Source organism: Bufo bufo, chromosome 7 (assembly GCF_905171765.1).
Source record: "Bufo bufo chromosome 7, aBufBuf1.1, whole genome shotgun sequence".
In the NCBI taxonomy this organism is placed as follows: domain Eukaryota; kingdom Metazoa; phylum Chordata; class Amphibia; order Anura; family Bufonidae; genus Bufo; species Bufo bufo.
In genome coordinates, this window is record NC_053395.1 from 46,278,241 (window position 1) to 46,294,685 (window position 16,445).

General features: G+C 47.2%; 1 protein-coding gene across 2 annotated transcripts in view; it reads left to right on the forward strand.

Annotated features, from left to right (window-relative positions):
• EEF2K (eukaryotic elongation factor 2 kinase) overlaps positions 1 to 16,445 on the forward strand; it is an 89,198-nt gene extending 72,753 nt beyond the window's left edge. The window contains exons 14-19 of one of the 2 annotated variants that reach the window (XM_040439369.1): positions 994 to 1,053; positions 4,572 to 4,706; positions 6,553 to 6,741; positions 8,280 to 8,404; positions 8,567 to 8,745; positions 15,070 to 16,445. In XM_040439369.1, the coding sequence (XP_040295303.1) occupies positions 994 to 1,053; positions 4,572 to 4,706; positions 6,553 to 6,741; positions 8,280 to 8,404; positions 8,567 to 8,745; positions 15,070 to 15,179 (798 nt within the window). In that variant the 3' untranslated portion in view covers positions 15,180 to 16,445. The remainder of the gene's footprint in view (positions 1 to 993; positions 1,054 to 4,571; positions 4,707 to 6,552; positions 6,742 to 8,279; positions 8,405 to 8,566; positions 8,746 to 15,069) is intronic. The other variant, XM_040439370.1, reaches the window with a different exon arrangement.

Consider the following 16,445-nt stretch of genomic DNA (forward strand, 5'->3'; position numbering starts at 1 on the left):
CAATAGCCTCTGTTCCCGGCGGATGCCCATAATTTATGAGGAGGCACATGCCTTGTCATAAATAAGGTGCATCATCCGGCAGTCCATGCACCCAGTTTAAAAACAACTCCAGTCCCTGAGGCCCTGAGTATGTTTCATTCATCATTTACGCCTATTTCCAGTGAATTTGCCGGGCCCGCTTAGTGCAGACCATGATCTTAATGTTAACGATTCCCAGTCACAGATTTTGGGGACAGCTACACATTTTACAATACCCACTGCAAACCTATGAGCCTCAATGGAACTTACCTTTAACGTGAAAAACAATATTCATCAGATTTGTCCATTTAGCAGGAAATATTTAATTGCTGTTCTTACAGAGTAGCTTAAAGCGGTTGTGCAGTGCAAAGATACTGACGACCTGTCCTCAGGGCTAGTCACCAATATTAGATCGGCAGGGGGTCGACTCCCAGTACCCTACGCTAATCAGCTGTTTGAAGCGGTAGCGGTGCTCATGCGATCGCTGCTTTCACTTCAACATTACCTGCGCGTTGTCTCGCTTGCAGGGGCGCCACACTGTAGTTATAACTGATCGTCCCATTCAAGTGAATGTATTGTAATTACATTGCACAGTCACTGGAAATGAGACGGCGTACATGTAAGTTTGAAGCGGAAGCAGCACTCGAATGCCATTACCCCATCTAACAGCTGATTGATGGAGGTACCAGGAGTTGGGCCACTGCCGTCGTCAGTATTTTTGCACTGTACAACCCCTTTAAGCTACACTGTAAGAACAGCTCCCCCTCTGGCAGACCCAGTGTATTACATGGGCAGCTAGCTGGCTATAGTTGCTGCTATATTGTGCGCCGGGGATATTCCTCTGCTTGTCTTTTCCAATCACCCGGCTTCATTTTCATTATATACCTAGTACTGCTGTATTCCTATGTGATTGTCGATTTTTGTTCCTTAACCCATCACATCATCTATTCCTTTTCTAATTTTTTTTCCAACTAGAGCAAATGTCATATAATTAAAGCCAATGCGAACCTTAAAAACAGCCCGCGGAGTAAACTGGTGATTCTGCATGACGTGCTGCCAGAGATTCCAATGAATGCTTATATTACAGCTTATTGCCGATATAACACATTGCACATGTTTAGATGGTTCTTCAACATGAAAGTGGGAAGCATTCTAGATCATCTGCATTCGGAATATAAAATTGACCCTTTAGAAATGCTAGAATATTTCCTGTTTTGCATTTTAGCAGATATGGTTCATTTTACAGCTACTATTTATGTAATCTATATATTTAAAAAAACAAGTCGTTGGACGTACCGGGCTCTCCATAGAGATTGCTAGGCGGAGACTTCCACCTAGCAGTGAGCCCGGTGACGTCACTGGCACTAATGGGCGGTCTTTAGCGCTGCCCTAGCCTGTACAACGGCTAGGGCAGCGCTAAAGCCCGCCCCATCAGAGCCAGTGACGTCACCGAATACACTGCTGGATGGAGGCCTCCGCCCAGCAGTGTGAAAATACAAACAAAGAAGCCCTTGCCCTGCGCTATACAGCGCGGGGCAAGGGAGATCATCGGAGCATCAAATGCTGGGCCTGCCTGGGTGAAAATGTAGGTATATCCGGGTTTAGCTCTAAACCCAGACAACACCTTTTAATTGTATGGCCATCTTTGTGATTCACGCAGCTCCATCATGTTGAAGATAATCGTCAAAATACTGTGCTTCTTGTGTTTGTTTTATTAATATCAGGTGTAGATTTCATGATGTCAAGTCCAGTTACCCTGTCTGTGTGAGATGTGGCATGCCTAATGGCGTGTTATGTAGGACATGATCCCACAGTATCATACAGAGTTGTACTTTAAACATTAAAGGGGGAGGGTGAGTTAAATAAAAAGTCCAGCAGCTGTAAAGGACCTGAAACAACAGCGCTTCCTGCAGTGCTGATGTCCTCTTCTTGGCTGCAGTGGTGACATCACAGGTTACCGCCCAGCCAATCACTGGCCTCATCAGTGTACGGGATGTCACCGCTGCAGCCAGGAAGCCAGGACCAGAACTCAGCGCTGGAACCTGGAAGCAGCAAGGGACAAAAGAGGTGAGTATCACTTTATTTTATCCCATTTACAGCTGCTGTCTGACTTTTTTTAATTTAACTTGAAAAACCAACCCCTTTGAAGGGGTTTTCCAGATGACAGACCCTCAATATCTGATTGTTGGGCGTCTGACAACTGCCGATTAGCTGTTTGATGAGGCCGCTGTACTGCAGTGAGTGCTGCTGCCTCTTCCTAGGCTATGTGATGTCACATTCTTCAGTCGCATGGCTAGGCTGCAATACCAAACACAACCACTATACGGTGTATGGCGGTGTGGAGGTCGCAGACATTGTAAGCTGTCCGTTTCAAACTGCTGGTTGGTGAGGGTGCCAAGAGTCGGACCCCCACTAATTGGATATATATTCTTGGTCATCATATCGTACACCCGGGAAAACCCCTTTAATTTGTACATGGTAAGTATTGGAGTTGCTGAAAATATTGTCTAATGTCTCTTCTGATGACTGTGCTATGTACGGCTGTGCATGAGTAATATGGGCTTTCATCTTTGTAAAGGCAAGCAAAGCTTTACAAAGCACGACGGTTACTTTTGTGTCTTTTGAAATGTTTTTTTTTTTTTTAATGAAATTACACGTCCTTAATTATTGATCGCTAAACGCGGTGGTTACGAGGGAGTTAGTATAAGGAATATATGAAAGCTTTATTTTTTTTTTTTTTTTTTTTTTTTAACTGCCCTGTCCCTATGACAACACTTCCTGCTCAGAATTATGACATTGTGTGTACATAAGGATACGGCTACATGGAGATCACTGTTCGTACAACGTGTCACGGCCACCATAGCAGAGTAGCGGTTTTCCATCTCATATATTTTCAGGGGTTACGGCCATCGCTATAGGCCAGATATAAGGTGTCCGGGACGGGAACTGCTGCATATGCATGCCTGTGCGTGCTTTTTTCTCTAGTGTGCAAGCACGTCTAGCGTTGCTGGATTGCAGGGTGGTCGTAACCCCTGGAAACTAGCAGTGTATGATGTGATGGAAAAATTTATCTAGCCAGCAAAGGAGGCAATATGGACAATCACAATACATTAGTAAGTGCCTTGTATTAACTTTTTTTTACATGATAAATGCCATTTGCTGAAGGGAGACATCCACTTTAACTCTGATTTATAGATCTGGCAGGGAACTGAGTGAGAGGTTACTAGCAATTCCCAGTGTATTCCAAACTGATTTCTGAGTTTGGTGGATCATTTTAGTCAGTTATTACGGCAAAAAAATTGAACTGAATGCAAATACTACACTGACACCTGCAGGCTGTTAGGAGGTATTACTGTCTACTAGATCATACATTATTTAAAGTGGTATTCCGGTTTCATCAGGATAGTTTATCAGTTTCAGATTGGAGGAGGTCTGACTCTCGGCACCCCCGCCGATCAGCTGTTTGAGGGGGCTGCAGTGCTCGTGCGAGAGCTGCGTTCACCATCTACATTGTAGTGACAGTGCTGTGTTATTACAGCTGGTAGGCCTCTTTCACACAAGCGATATGGATGGTGTCAGGATCTGTTCAGGAAAAAAACTGATGGTTTTGCAGTTCAGTCAGTTTTGTCTGCAATTGTGTTCAGTGTTTCAACTTGTTCTGCGTGAGTGCCATCAGTTTTTGATGCGTTTTTTTTTAACACGCGTGAAAAAAACCTGAAGAATAACACTCTACATCTCCTAGGAATGATCAGTGAAAAAACGCATTGTGTCCGGATGTAATCAGTTTTTTTTTTATGCAAGGCCCATTCATTTCTATGGAGCCAGAGCTGCGTGAAAATCGCACAATATAGAACATTTTTCCTGAACGCAGAAATGATGCATTAAAAACAGACCCATTGAAATGAGTGGGTCAGGATTCAGTCCGGATGTTATGCATTTGCTTCACGCATCGCACCTGGACGGAAATCTCGCTCGTGGGAAAGAGGCTTTAGTCCATTTAAAGATGATCTAAACGAGTGTATTACTGTACAGCGGCGGCGGCACGAAGCGCACGGCGTCATAGCAACCAATGACGCCGTGCGCTCCTGCACTCAGCAGGAATCCAGGCCGGTATCTCGCGGTCCGTGTTCCACGGACGTGTGCATGAGGCTTAAGTGAATGTAATTACCCTGCAGTTCCTTCAAACAGCTGATTAACAGGGTTGCTGAGAGTCGGACCTTCACCAATCTGAAACTGATGACCAATCCTTAGGATAGGTCATCAACATTAAAAAAAACTGGAACATTCCTTTAAATTAATTGGACAGGCACATATAAAGTTTAAAAGTGAATAACTACTTGCTGATCCGGAAGTAATTAATACATTTCAGTCCTAGTCCTTGTATTTTTCAGGCAAGGTACTTGTCGTTTTTTTAAAATCTATTTTCTATGTAAAAATCCCCGAGAACATCGACCAGTTCATAAGTCGGTTTTGATACCGCCATTGATTTACGTGTGCGTGACATTCTATTCCTTTTGCTTCTAAAACTAAACTCTTTCTTTTTGGTGGTTTAGGTGTCCGTGGAGAAGTGGAACCAGTTCCATGCATCCCGTGTGCATATTCACCGCTCTTCTTGTGTTGCATCAGAAGTGCAAAGACTTAACGACCTGGAGCTAGAAAAGAAAATTGGGAAATCCATCCTGGGGAAGGTGATGGCTGACACTTTACACTTGTTGTGCCATGTAAACAAACGTGTGGAGCTTTAGAAATAGTCTATTGGCACTTTTAGACCTCGTTGACCTTTCCGTGTCAGTGTCGCGTCTGTGAAAAAAAGCGTACATTTCATCCGTGAAGATGTCCGTGAAGGATCTGTGGTTGGTCCACGTGTCCGTTTTTTACCCTCCGCGTATCATCCATTATACACTGACGTTGCTTAGCTGAAAATTAATTTCCAAAGACTCTCCTATCAGTCTTCGGTGACAGGTCCTATCCTCAGTACAGGTCATTGCTATCAGATCGGCAGGGCTCCAACTTGCGACACCTCAGCCGATCAGCTCTGTTTGAAAGAGTAGCGACGCCCAAAAATTACCTGCGCGTCGACTGCTTGTTCCATTCACGCTGTAATTGCACTGCGCTGTCTGTACAAGCGAGACGACACGCAGGTGATTTTGAAGCACCACTACCCCTTTAAACAGCTGATTGGAGGGGGTGTCAAACCTCTGCCGATCTGATATTGATGACCAGTCCTGAGGATAGGTCATCAATATCTTTGGACCTCTGTAAAAGCAGCTCCTTCTCTGGTGGACCTGGCGCATTACATGGGCATACATGTGCAGCAGCCATTGCAGGCCCCTAATGAGGACCTGTCACCACTCCTGACATGTCTGTTTTAGTAACTGCTTCCATTCCCCATGTAATACCAATTCTGGAGCTTCTATTCTTATGATTCTGTTGTGCCATTTCTCTATTATTCCTGCCAGAAGTTTTTGAATAAATTACTAGCAGTTTGCAATGAAGGTCCAGATGGGTGTTATCGTTAGCATCCATCTGGACCTTCACTGCAAACTGCTAGCAATTCATAACTTCTAGCAGGAATAATAAAGGAATGGCACATCATAGAGTATAGAAGCTCCAGAATTTTCATTAAATGGAGGAATGCAAGTAGTTACTAAAACAGACATGTCTGGAGAGGTGACAGGACGTCATTAACGTGATCAGAGCCTTAAAAGAAATCTGTTCTGGCGAATGCTGTACAGACCCCTCAGCAATGCTGAGCAGCTCAGAAGGCGTAGGACTGTAGTGTGGTTCTCAGCTTTAGGGTCCATTCACACGACCATATGAATGAGTCCGCATCCATTCCACAATTTTGCGGAACGGATGTGGACCCAATCATTTCAATGGGGCTGCAAAAGATGTCCGCATCCATAGTTCCGTTCCGCGGCCCCGCAAAAATATAGAATATACAATTGCAGACCAGAATAGGCATTCTATATATAGCGCTGGCCATGTGCGGTCCGCAAAATGCAGAACGCAGACACGGCTAGTATCTGTGTTTTGCGGGTCCGCAATTCGCGGACTGCAAAACCCTTACAGTCGTGTGAACGTAGCCTTAGTCTCAAGTCCTGTTGTGTCTTACACACAGCCATCAGCAATATAAAATGTTCATTTTAGGCCTTATGCACACGACCATATGTATTTTGTGGTCTGCAAACCATTGATCTGCAAAATACGGTTACAGGGCGTGTGCATCCCGTAATTTCCGCAGGCCCCATTGTCAAAATGCCTATTTTTGTCCACAACACGGACAAGAATAGGACATGTTCTATTTTTTTTACGCGGGACAGACATGTGGACATACGGATGTTTGCGCCCCCTTTTGTGCATGGGGCCTTAAAGACGTTTTGAGTGTAAACACGATGTCTACAGAGTGACACAAGACACACTATTTTTGGTAACTAGTGAAGCCAGAAGGCCATTTTGAAGCCCCATCTGAGCAAATTTGCAATACTGCGTAACACGGTAGTAACATTATTTTTGCTTTTTTTTACATGACAGGTTCACTTGGCCATGGTACGCTATCATGAGGGAGGACGTTTTTGTGAAAAAGATCAGGACTGGGACCAAGAATCTGCCATATACCACCTGGAACATGCTGCTCACTGTGGAGAACTGGAGGCCATTATTGGCCTTGGGCTTATATATTCTCAGCTGCCCCATCATATCCTGACTGATGTATCTGTGGAGGTAAAGCTGGAATACGGATTATTAGGATCCGCTTATTCACACGACTGAGCAAAGCCTTTGTACTGACATGATGGGAACACTTCCACTGTACAAACCGTGTACATAATGGGACTTTAGAGCAGATTCATGCTGTGAATGCCTATGACTATGGCAGGGACCTGGCATTTACACGGCTTGTTAGAGAAGCACTCCCACAAATATTGTTTTCTCTGACCTGTTAAAAAGATACATGATGTAAACTGTAGTAAAGGTAATCTTCTTACCAGTGACTGTAGTTGTGAGTTATAACCTCCCTTCTGATCTTCAGCTGTGTCATGTGACCAACACACTGACTTTCCAAATAACTCAACCCCTTATGTGTGGACAGGAAGGAAGTCAGTTTCTCTCTATATTCCTATGGGAGCCTCAATGTCAGTCTCGTAGGAATGAATAGAGAAGTATCTAACGTCCTGTCCTGTGTCAGTTGGAGATCAGAGAGTTGGTCACTTGACACAGCTAAGAATCAGAAGGGAGGTTATAACTCACAAATACAGTCACTGATGAGAAGCTTACCTTCACTACAGATTACATCATGAGAATAAACATTTTTGTCGGAGAGCTTCTTTAACCAAGTTTGTAACTGCTAGGTTCCAGCACAGTCAGCACAGTGGTTGGTTAAAATGTCATCTGCAAGTCTTAACGTGACTATAGGTTTCTTAGTAGATACCACCCAGTTTTACAAGACTGACTATCGCAATGCCTGGATGACAGTCACCTGACTGTGAAGAAAAATTATTTGGTTTTGATCTATTATAATAATGATATCGCTGATCACAGTAACAATATCGATGATTACATTATTGACATAGATGGTCTCGTCAACAATATTGATGATCACATTGATATCAACTATCACATTAACAGTATCGACGATCACATTAATGATATCAATGATCACATTAATGATAGAGATGATCTTATTAACAGTATCAACGGTCACATTAACGATATCGACAACATTAGTTATATCACTCATCACATTAATGATTTCGACAATCACACCAACAATATTGATAATCGCGTTAACTAAATTGACCATATCATGAACGATATTGATGATCACATTAATGATACCGACCATAACATTAACGATATTGGCAATCTCCTGAACGATACTGACGATCACATTAAAGGTACCGACGATCGGCACACGTAAAAGGCAGGGAATTTATGGGAGCCATGTGCTGGCACTAGGTTAGGTGGTTACCGGTAGTTTTTTTTATTGTTTTATTTTACAGGTAAATAAATGTATGGCGTATCTTCTAATGACTCTGTACTTAAAATTGTGGAGTTGAAACCCTCCTTTTTATTGTCTGTATATACTATAACCAAAACCTCAAAATATATAAAAAAAAAAAAAAAAAAAGACAAGGCATTTGCCCGGTTCAAAGGACCATAAGGCAGCATATCTTTTGAGCTGGTCATACTATGTACAATCTAATTATAGTAAATGCTATGCTGCATGTTACCTATTGATTGCTTCTCTCATTTGTCAAAAGGCCACAGAGAAAAACAGAATTAAAGGATTTAACTATTTATTGATGGCTGCAGAAGCAGGCGACCGGCCCGCCATGATTCATATTGCTCGAGCTTACGACACTGGCATAAACCTTGGAACAGACAGGTAAATATTAAGAATAATAGACATGTAGAAGTTAACTGGGAATTATGTTAAATTTTAACACACAACAAAGATAGAGAGATATATATATAATATTTTATTTTTTATACGATATCTCTGGTTTTATAGTAGAAACCATAGTCTTTATTTTATATCGTGTTGCAGGTTACAAGACTGGCAGGAGGCTCTGTTTTGGTACAATGCTGCACTAAACATGACTGATTATGATGAAGGAGGGGAATATGATGGTACCCAAGATGAACCCAAGTACCTGCTGCTAGCTAGGGAGGCTGAGATGCTGCTTACTGGGGGATTTAAACTGGAGAAGGACCCACAGCGATCTGGTAAGACTTTAATTAAAAACAAATTATTGTTTTATTGAACTAAATTTTACTCAGGATGTTGGTGATTTGAATACTTCAAATCTACACTGAGGATATTTTAAGAGTAAAAAGGGTTGTCCAATGAGAGAATTTTTTTTTTTATATATGTGGCAGAATGGGTTTAATTAAAACATTACGTACTTCACTGCTGCGCCCTCTGCATTATAATTTACTTTCTCGCCCATTTCCTTGGGGGACACAGGAGACCTTGGGTATAGCTCAGCTTCCTAGGAGGCGTGACACTAAGTGAAGACTGTTAAGCCCCTCCTCCAGCAGCTATACCTTCAGCCTGGAGAGAGAGAGACTGCCAGTTTTTGCTTAGTGTCCAAGGAGGCAAGACACTCCCTGCTCTGCAGGGCTGTTTTCTCCTTGTTGTTTAAATTTAGATTTTTCTTTTTTTCTTTTTCTTCCAGACATCAGGGACAACTGAGACACACTAGACCTCTCTGTTTCTCCCGGGGTTGAGCTGCGCCAGTGCCGGTCACCCGCACTGCTGCCTCCCCCACAGAAGGCAAGGAGGACCAGGGCAGCCTAGTTCCCCTGCATCCCGCCAGCGCAAGGGTCGCCCGCACGCCAAGTCCCTCTTCCAGCGTCCTGCCACTACGGTGCCAGAAGCTGAAGGGGCGACCCTGCTGGAACAGACCGAGGGTGAAGACGGCTGATGGTGAGAGAGTGGCTTCTCCAGCCCTACGTTCCGTCCCCCCCCCCCGGTCTCCTACGTGCCTGGTCCCTGCTGGACTTAGGCTGGCCCCTGGGGTGCCGTAGGTGAACAGCCATTTTTCTGGACTCATACACTCCAGGGCTGTCTCTCATATCCTAGCCGTTGCCCACTATAATCATATTAACCTTTTATTAGCTCCCCTCCTGGATTCCAATAGGTTCATCCGCTCTGCCTCCCTTCTCCCTGCGGGGAATGCTGCAACAGGCCCCAGAGGCCCGCACTTAGCTGCAGGACATGATGGAGGGGTTATGCTGGCGTCCCTGTCACGCCGCCTAGGGAGCTGCCTCTATCCTTCCTCACGGGTACCGGGTCTCAGGGCCCCCCCCACCTTACCGGTGCGCTGCTCAGGGCCAGGGGACCGCTCCTGACGGCTGAGGCGCAGGGCCCTTGCTTCCGGCTCGCGGGGTGGGCACCCGCGGCCGGCATGGACTTGTGCGGTGTTCCAGCATACCCCGGCCGACCGCAGGTGCATTCCGGTCGGCCGGGCGCCGCAAAATTTTGTCCCAGGCTTCGGCCTGCTGAGCTGCGATTCCGGCGCTCCTTCCCGGGCCCCCTAACTCTTCCGGCCCGCGGGGTGGGCACCCGCGGCCGGTATTGTGCATGCGCCACTCCGCTCCCTCCAGGTCCCTGACGGTACCTCCCGGGCACCGCAAAAATTTAGGCCCCGGCTTCGCGGCCTACTAGGCCGCAAAATTCCGGACTCTAATAGAGGGGGCGGGAACTTCTCCAGGCGCGAATTCTTCCCGCCTGGAGGTTCCCCCACCCCCAGGGGATCGCTGCGCCGCCCCTAGGCCGGATCCCTATTAATCTATTGCATACCGGCCGGCTCCCATCTAGAGGAGACCCTGAGATGGCTAGCCTCTCAGAGAGGCTGTACCCCTATATGGTGGCCCCCTTCCTGCCTCAGTGAGGCTGTGTATTAAATAAATAAATAAAATAAAAAATAGAGAGAAATAACGGAATTTTTTGTTGGCTGCGCAGGATCCTGCAGCCTGACTTTAGTAGCGCTGGCCGTATGCCTGCCCCCATTCCATAGGCGGCATGTCGCGCTCCCCGGCCGCGGCACAAGCCAGGTGCATGTTTCCCTTCTAGGCGGACCCTTGCCCTCTCCCGGATACGGCGCTGGCCAGGTGCAGGCCGCCCTTTCTATAGGCAGAATTCGTCAGCTGGCCTTGTGCATGACTTCCCTCTTAGGCAGAATACTGCACTCTCACCGGTTACGGTGCAGGCCATGTGCATGACCCCCTTCCAAAGGCGGAACGCTGCACTCTCGCTGGATTCACTGCCGGCCATATGCATGACCTCCTTCCATAGGCGGAATGCTGCACTTTCTCTGGATTCGCTGCCGGCCATATGCATGACCTCTGTCCACAGGCGGAATGCTGCACTCTCTCTGGATTCGCTGCCGGCCATATGCATGACCTCCTTCCATAGGCGGAATGCTGCACTCTCTCTCTGGGTTCACTGCCGGCCATAGGCATGACTTCCTTCCATAAGTGGAATGCTGCACTCTATCTGGATTCACTGCCGGCCATATGCATGAAACGCCACTGACTGTGGTTGTTCTCTCGCCAGTACGACGCTAGCCATGTGCATGTCCCTCATCCATGGCAGTGTGCTTGCACTTTCACTGGATGCGATGCTGGCCAGGTGCGTGACAGAATACTGCACTCTTGCCGGATACGTTGCGGGCCATGAACATTGCCTCCTCATTCCATGGGCGGGTATTTGCACGCTCACGAGACTCATGGCTGTCCTTGTATATGCTGTACTGGACTCGTAGATGTTCCCCCTTCATTGCGGAGTAGTTGCACTCTCACGGCATTCGGTGTTAGGTGGATTATTGCACAATCACTTAATGCTAGGATAACCCCGTGCATGTCCCCCTTTCACTAGGCGGACCTCCTGTGTTCCTGCTGGGTACTGTGCGGCTATGTGCATGGTCCCCTTCTGGGCAAAATACGGTATGTTCTTCTTCTCTGAAGTTGATACTGGCCTTGGGCATCACCCCCCTTTGGGGCGGGCCTTTGCATTCTTACAGACTGCAGTGTTTGCCAGGTACATTTCCCCCCTTTCGGGGGGGGGGGGGGGGGGGGACTGCCTGCGTTCCATCGCATGCCGTAGTAGTCTTGTGCATAACTCCCTTTCAGGCTGCACTTTGCGCTCCCGTAGATACTGTGAGACTCTGTGGCTGGCCCCCTTCGCTGAGTGACTATTTTGCTGTAAGCGTACGTTTTTGTGCGCTCTGTGCGTTGTTTAGGCCGTGTATGCCTTCTCCTCCCGTAGGTGGGTTGGCCTTCCCACTGCTTCGGGGCTGCTCGTACATATGCCTCCCTTCCTCCTGTGACATACTTGTTTCTCTTGGGATACTATGCTGGCCATAAGCCTTGCATTCTTCTCTGAGGAGATCATTCTGCTTCCACCTGACCCGGATGGGCTCTATTTGCGCTCTACTGCACCGAGCTAGGCGGTACTCGTTTTTGGGCTTGGATTGCAGATTGCGGTTCCGTTGCGACGGTATCCACCATGTTTGTTGGTCCTTCCACTTGGGGAGTGTTTGATTCCTAGATGCGTACCTATTCGTCCTCCCGCGTCATTGCTTTCCTGCGCAAGCAGTCACAGGGACGAGTGTGTTGTCTGCAGCGCCCCTCAAATTCTACGTTGGCTCTGGCGGGGCTACGGTTCCCTCGCCTAATACCATTTCCTCCTCTTCGGACGCAGTGTGGTATGAGTCCTTTCTATTGGCGCCCTCTGCACTTCAGTTATGCTCTGCTACCGGGTTCGGGCCGCTCTTCTCAGGAAGGTCACCCACTTCTCTTGGGTGCTCGGTTGTCCAGGTCCGGGGGACCTCCACTTTGGGTTCTTCAGGATATTCGCCTTCTGCGAGACGGTGAGCCGGGCGTCTCACAGTGTAGCGGGTGTTCTACCTTTTGAGCTGTCCTACTAGGACTTCCCTGTTGCCCACTCCTCCCTTCGGGTGGAGGGTGTTATGCCGGCCTCTGTCTCGACAGTTTTTTTTCTCGCCGGCTCTGTTTTGGCTTCCTCTCGGGGCATATCTCTCCGATATGGCGTCTGCCCGGCCAGGCTTCAGAGCCTGTTCCTTCACTGCCCTCCCCTTGGTTGTTCTCTTGGATGGTTCCAGTGTTCCTTGTGGCCTCGTGCCGTCGCTCTCGTTCACACTGGCTGTACTAGCTGTGCGCACATTTACCGGGTCTACCACGTTTTGTCCTCCCGCTGGGTGCAGATGGCGTTTTCCATTCTAGGCGATGGTTCTGCTGTAGACTTACCTTCTCGGTAACTTGGGAGAACTACCCTTCGGGCCAGATGATTCTTAGATCTCCCACACCGGGACTATAGAATCCCTTCCTCTGATGGCAACATCGACGTGGACTTTAGCCTGTCTTGTCCTGGCATCTGTCGGATGCTGGGAGGACCCTTTCGGTTCCTTCCGTCTGTCCCTTGCTCCCCCCACTGGGGGGTACGGGACGACGTTGCTCGGGGGACGGCGGGACCAGTTTTTGTCGGTCTCTTCTGCCCGTGTTTCTGGTCTGCACCTGATCACATTTGGTTTCTCCCCGCTTGCCCAGGCGATTCCGGCTGGCACGCTAGTGTTCGTTCCCGGCCATGCTTCATCCAGGATCTGTTATCTGACTTTGAGTTCTTACCTGTGTTTCTGTGGGAAGCTGAGCTTTTCCCCACTCTGCTTTTCTTTCCCCATGGTTCTGTTCTTCTCCAGTCCGGCCTGGACCTGGGACTGGGACTCTGTCCCATGAAGGGTCAAGTGTCAGCGCTGTCCATCATCATCCGGCGTTCCTGGCCCCTCTTGGGCCTGTCAAGACATTCTTCCACGGAATGGCTCATTTGTTCCTCTGTACCGTCCTCGGTACCGCCCTGGGAACTGCATACTGAGCTCTCGGCGCTCCAGATTTTCCTTTGGAGCTGTTACAGAACTTCTCTCTACTTCTTCTGTCCAGTACTGTTGTTTCTGTAGCTATCGGGTCTCTCAGACGGGTGTCTGAATGGCGGCCCTTCTTGTTCCGGGCCTCCTGTCCTTCCCCAGGACAGGGCCGTTCTCCATCCCGTCCCTTCCTTCCTTCTGAAGTTGGTATCTGCCTTTCATCTCAACGAGGCCATCGTCCTCCCCTTCCCACCCGGGAACGGACACTTCACCCATTGGACGTTGTTCGGGCCTTGCAGTTTTTACTTGGAGATCACCGGCTCTTGTCGGCGCTCGGACTCTGGTGGTTCTAGGAGGTCCGCGCAGTGGTTTGACGACCTCCAGGGTGGCTTTCGCCCGCTTCATCGGAATGGTTATTGCTTAGGTTACCGCGCCAAGGGCAGGGTTCCGCCTTCGGTGTCGCCGTTCATTCCACCAGAGCGGTCGGTGTCTCCTGGCGGAGATATTGAGCTTCGGCCGCGCAATTGTGCGAGGCGGCCACCGGTCTTCCTTGCACGCCTTACCATGTTCTACAGGGCGCATGCTCGGGCTTCAACAGATGCTGCTTGGGCTGCCTGGGTTTTGCAGGCGGCGGTTCCTGATGCCTTCGGGTGCTTTGCCTTGGAGCTGTGGTCCCCCCCCCTTCTTGGACTGCTTTTGAACGTCCCAAGGTTTCCTGTGTCCCCCAAGGAATTGGGCGAGAAAACAAGATTTTTGTATAACTTACCAGTAAAATCTCTTTCTCGCTCTTCCTTGGGGGACACAGCACCCACCCATTATTCTAGTTTACCGTTACAGTTTAGTTGCCCCTGTCGGGTAGTTGACTTGTTTGGTTTTATATGGTTGGTCATTGCCTTTCTTTCACTACTTGGACACGCAACTGGTAGTCTCTCTCTCCAGGCTGAGGGTATAGCTGCTGGTGGAGGGGCTTAACAGTTTTCACTTAGTGTCACGCCTCCTAAGGAGCTGAGCTATACCCAAGGTTTCCTGTGTCCCCCCAAGGAAGAGCGAGAAAGAGATTTTACTGGCAAGTTATACAAAAATCTCGTTTTTAGGACAAGTCAGGACCAGACATGATGACTTTTTCACTGCCTAGTCCTGTCAATCAAAGTGGAGAGGGCGTGGCAGTTGCAGAGAGAGCAGAGCCTCTAAGTGTAATGGCATGCCCCCCTTGCTCCTAGAGGATCATTTGCATATACATGGGACCACAGATGTCTTCAGCTGCCAAGTGCACATGTAACAGGTCAGCCAGTTTCATAGCTACAAATCTGCTGACAGATGCCGTTTTTAACTCCTAAACTGGCTGGGGTATTCAGCAAAGTTGTCGACTGAACCCCCAAATAAAACATATCCATTTTGCAATTTTGATGGAGCCACCTCTGACACAGCTTAACAATGGATACAATTCCAACCTGACTTTTCCTTGTTTCACCTGACCAGAAGCTTTGGGGAACACTCCGACATTTTTCATAGATGTTGAATTGTTGCTGGATGTGTACAAAATTGTCTGGCTTTACAGAGAAAAATCTCATGTTTATGGTCCGACCTATAGTATTCTTAGCTTTCAAACTTTTGGCCAACACCTCTTCTGTTCCAGATGTAGTATATTGTTCTCTCTTTCCTCTAGGTGAACTTTACACAGAAGCTGCAGAGGCTGCAATTGAGGCCATGAAAGGAAGACTTGCAAATCAGTACTATCAGAAGGCAGAGGAAGCCTGGGCCCTCATGGAGGAATGAATCTCAACCGAAAAGCATTGAACATGGCAGCTGAAAATACTCCTCGAATAAGGATTATATTTTATATTGGTTCTAAAATTATTTTATTGTCGCTGAACTCTCCTAATACATGTTTACACTGATAAAAAAAACTTTTAAAAATGCTAAAAAATATTTTGTTAGATGTATGATGGGTAAGAATGTCCACAGATCTAGCAGTAAATCTGTATGATCCTGTGTTTACTTTATGTAAAGTTGGGAGGGGGTTAACCAGGTTTTTTTTGCTGCATTTACTTAAATAAGCAGGCCTCATAACTGCTAACCCTGGCCCTATGCACACATTATCTGATCCATCTCTGGAATCAGCAGCTGTATTGCTCTCTATTTGCTACATTTGTCTGAAGAAGATCACATATAACAAGGTAATTTTGTCATATCCTATATTTTGAGAGGTCTTCATCAGGATCATGGAGCTCTATAATGTGGGGTTTTCATCAGGATCCTGGAGCTCTATATTGTGAGTTCTTCATCAGGATCATGGAACTCTATACTGTGGGTCTTCATCAGGATTGTGGAACTCTGCATTGTGTGGTCTTCATCAGGATCATAGAGCTCTATATTGTTGGTCTAAATTTAGAATCATGGAGCTCTGTATCATAAAGTCTTCATCAGGATCAAGGAACTCTATATTGTGAGGGGTCTTCATCAGGATCAGGGAGCTCTATATTGCGAGGTCTTCATCTGGATCATGAACATCTAGATCAGGGATGATCAACCTGCAGACCTCCAGCTGTTGCAAAACTACAACTCCCAGCATGCCCGGACAGCCTACAGCTATCAGCCTAAGACAGGGCATGGTGGGAGTTGTAGTTTTACAACAGTTGGAGGGCCACAGGTTGGGCATCACTGATCTAGATTGTAAGGTCTTCAGCAGGATCATGGAGCTCTATATTGTGAGGTCTGCATCAGGATAATAGGGCTTTATATTGTGAGGTCTTCATCAGGATCTTGGAGCTGAGAAGCAAAAACATTGAGCAAATGAATATTTTTTCATTTTTTAGGTAACATGACTGAAAATGTACATTTAGACCTCATTCATTTTACCTGATCAAATTGTAGGGTTATAAGCACAACAAATGGTTCATCAGATGAAACTGCAGACTCCTCTACTGCTCTCTAACTTGCTCCTAAAGGGGATGGGTTGTCCTCTTTTGACAATCCTTTTTGTTAGAAGGGTCCCTCAAAAATAAGTTTATTACTCCGTGTTGTTGGTAGCAGCCGCAATCA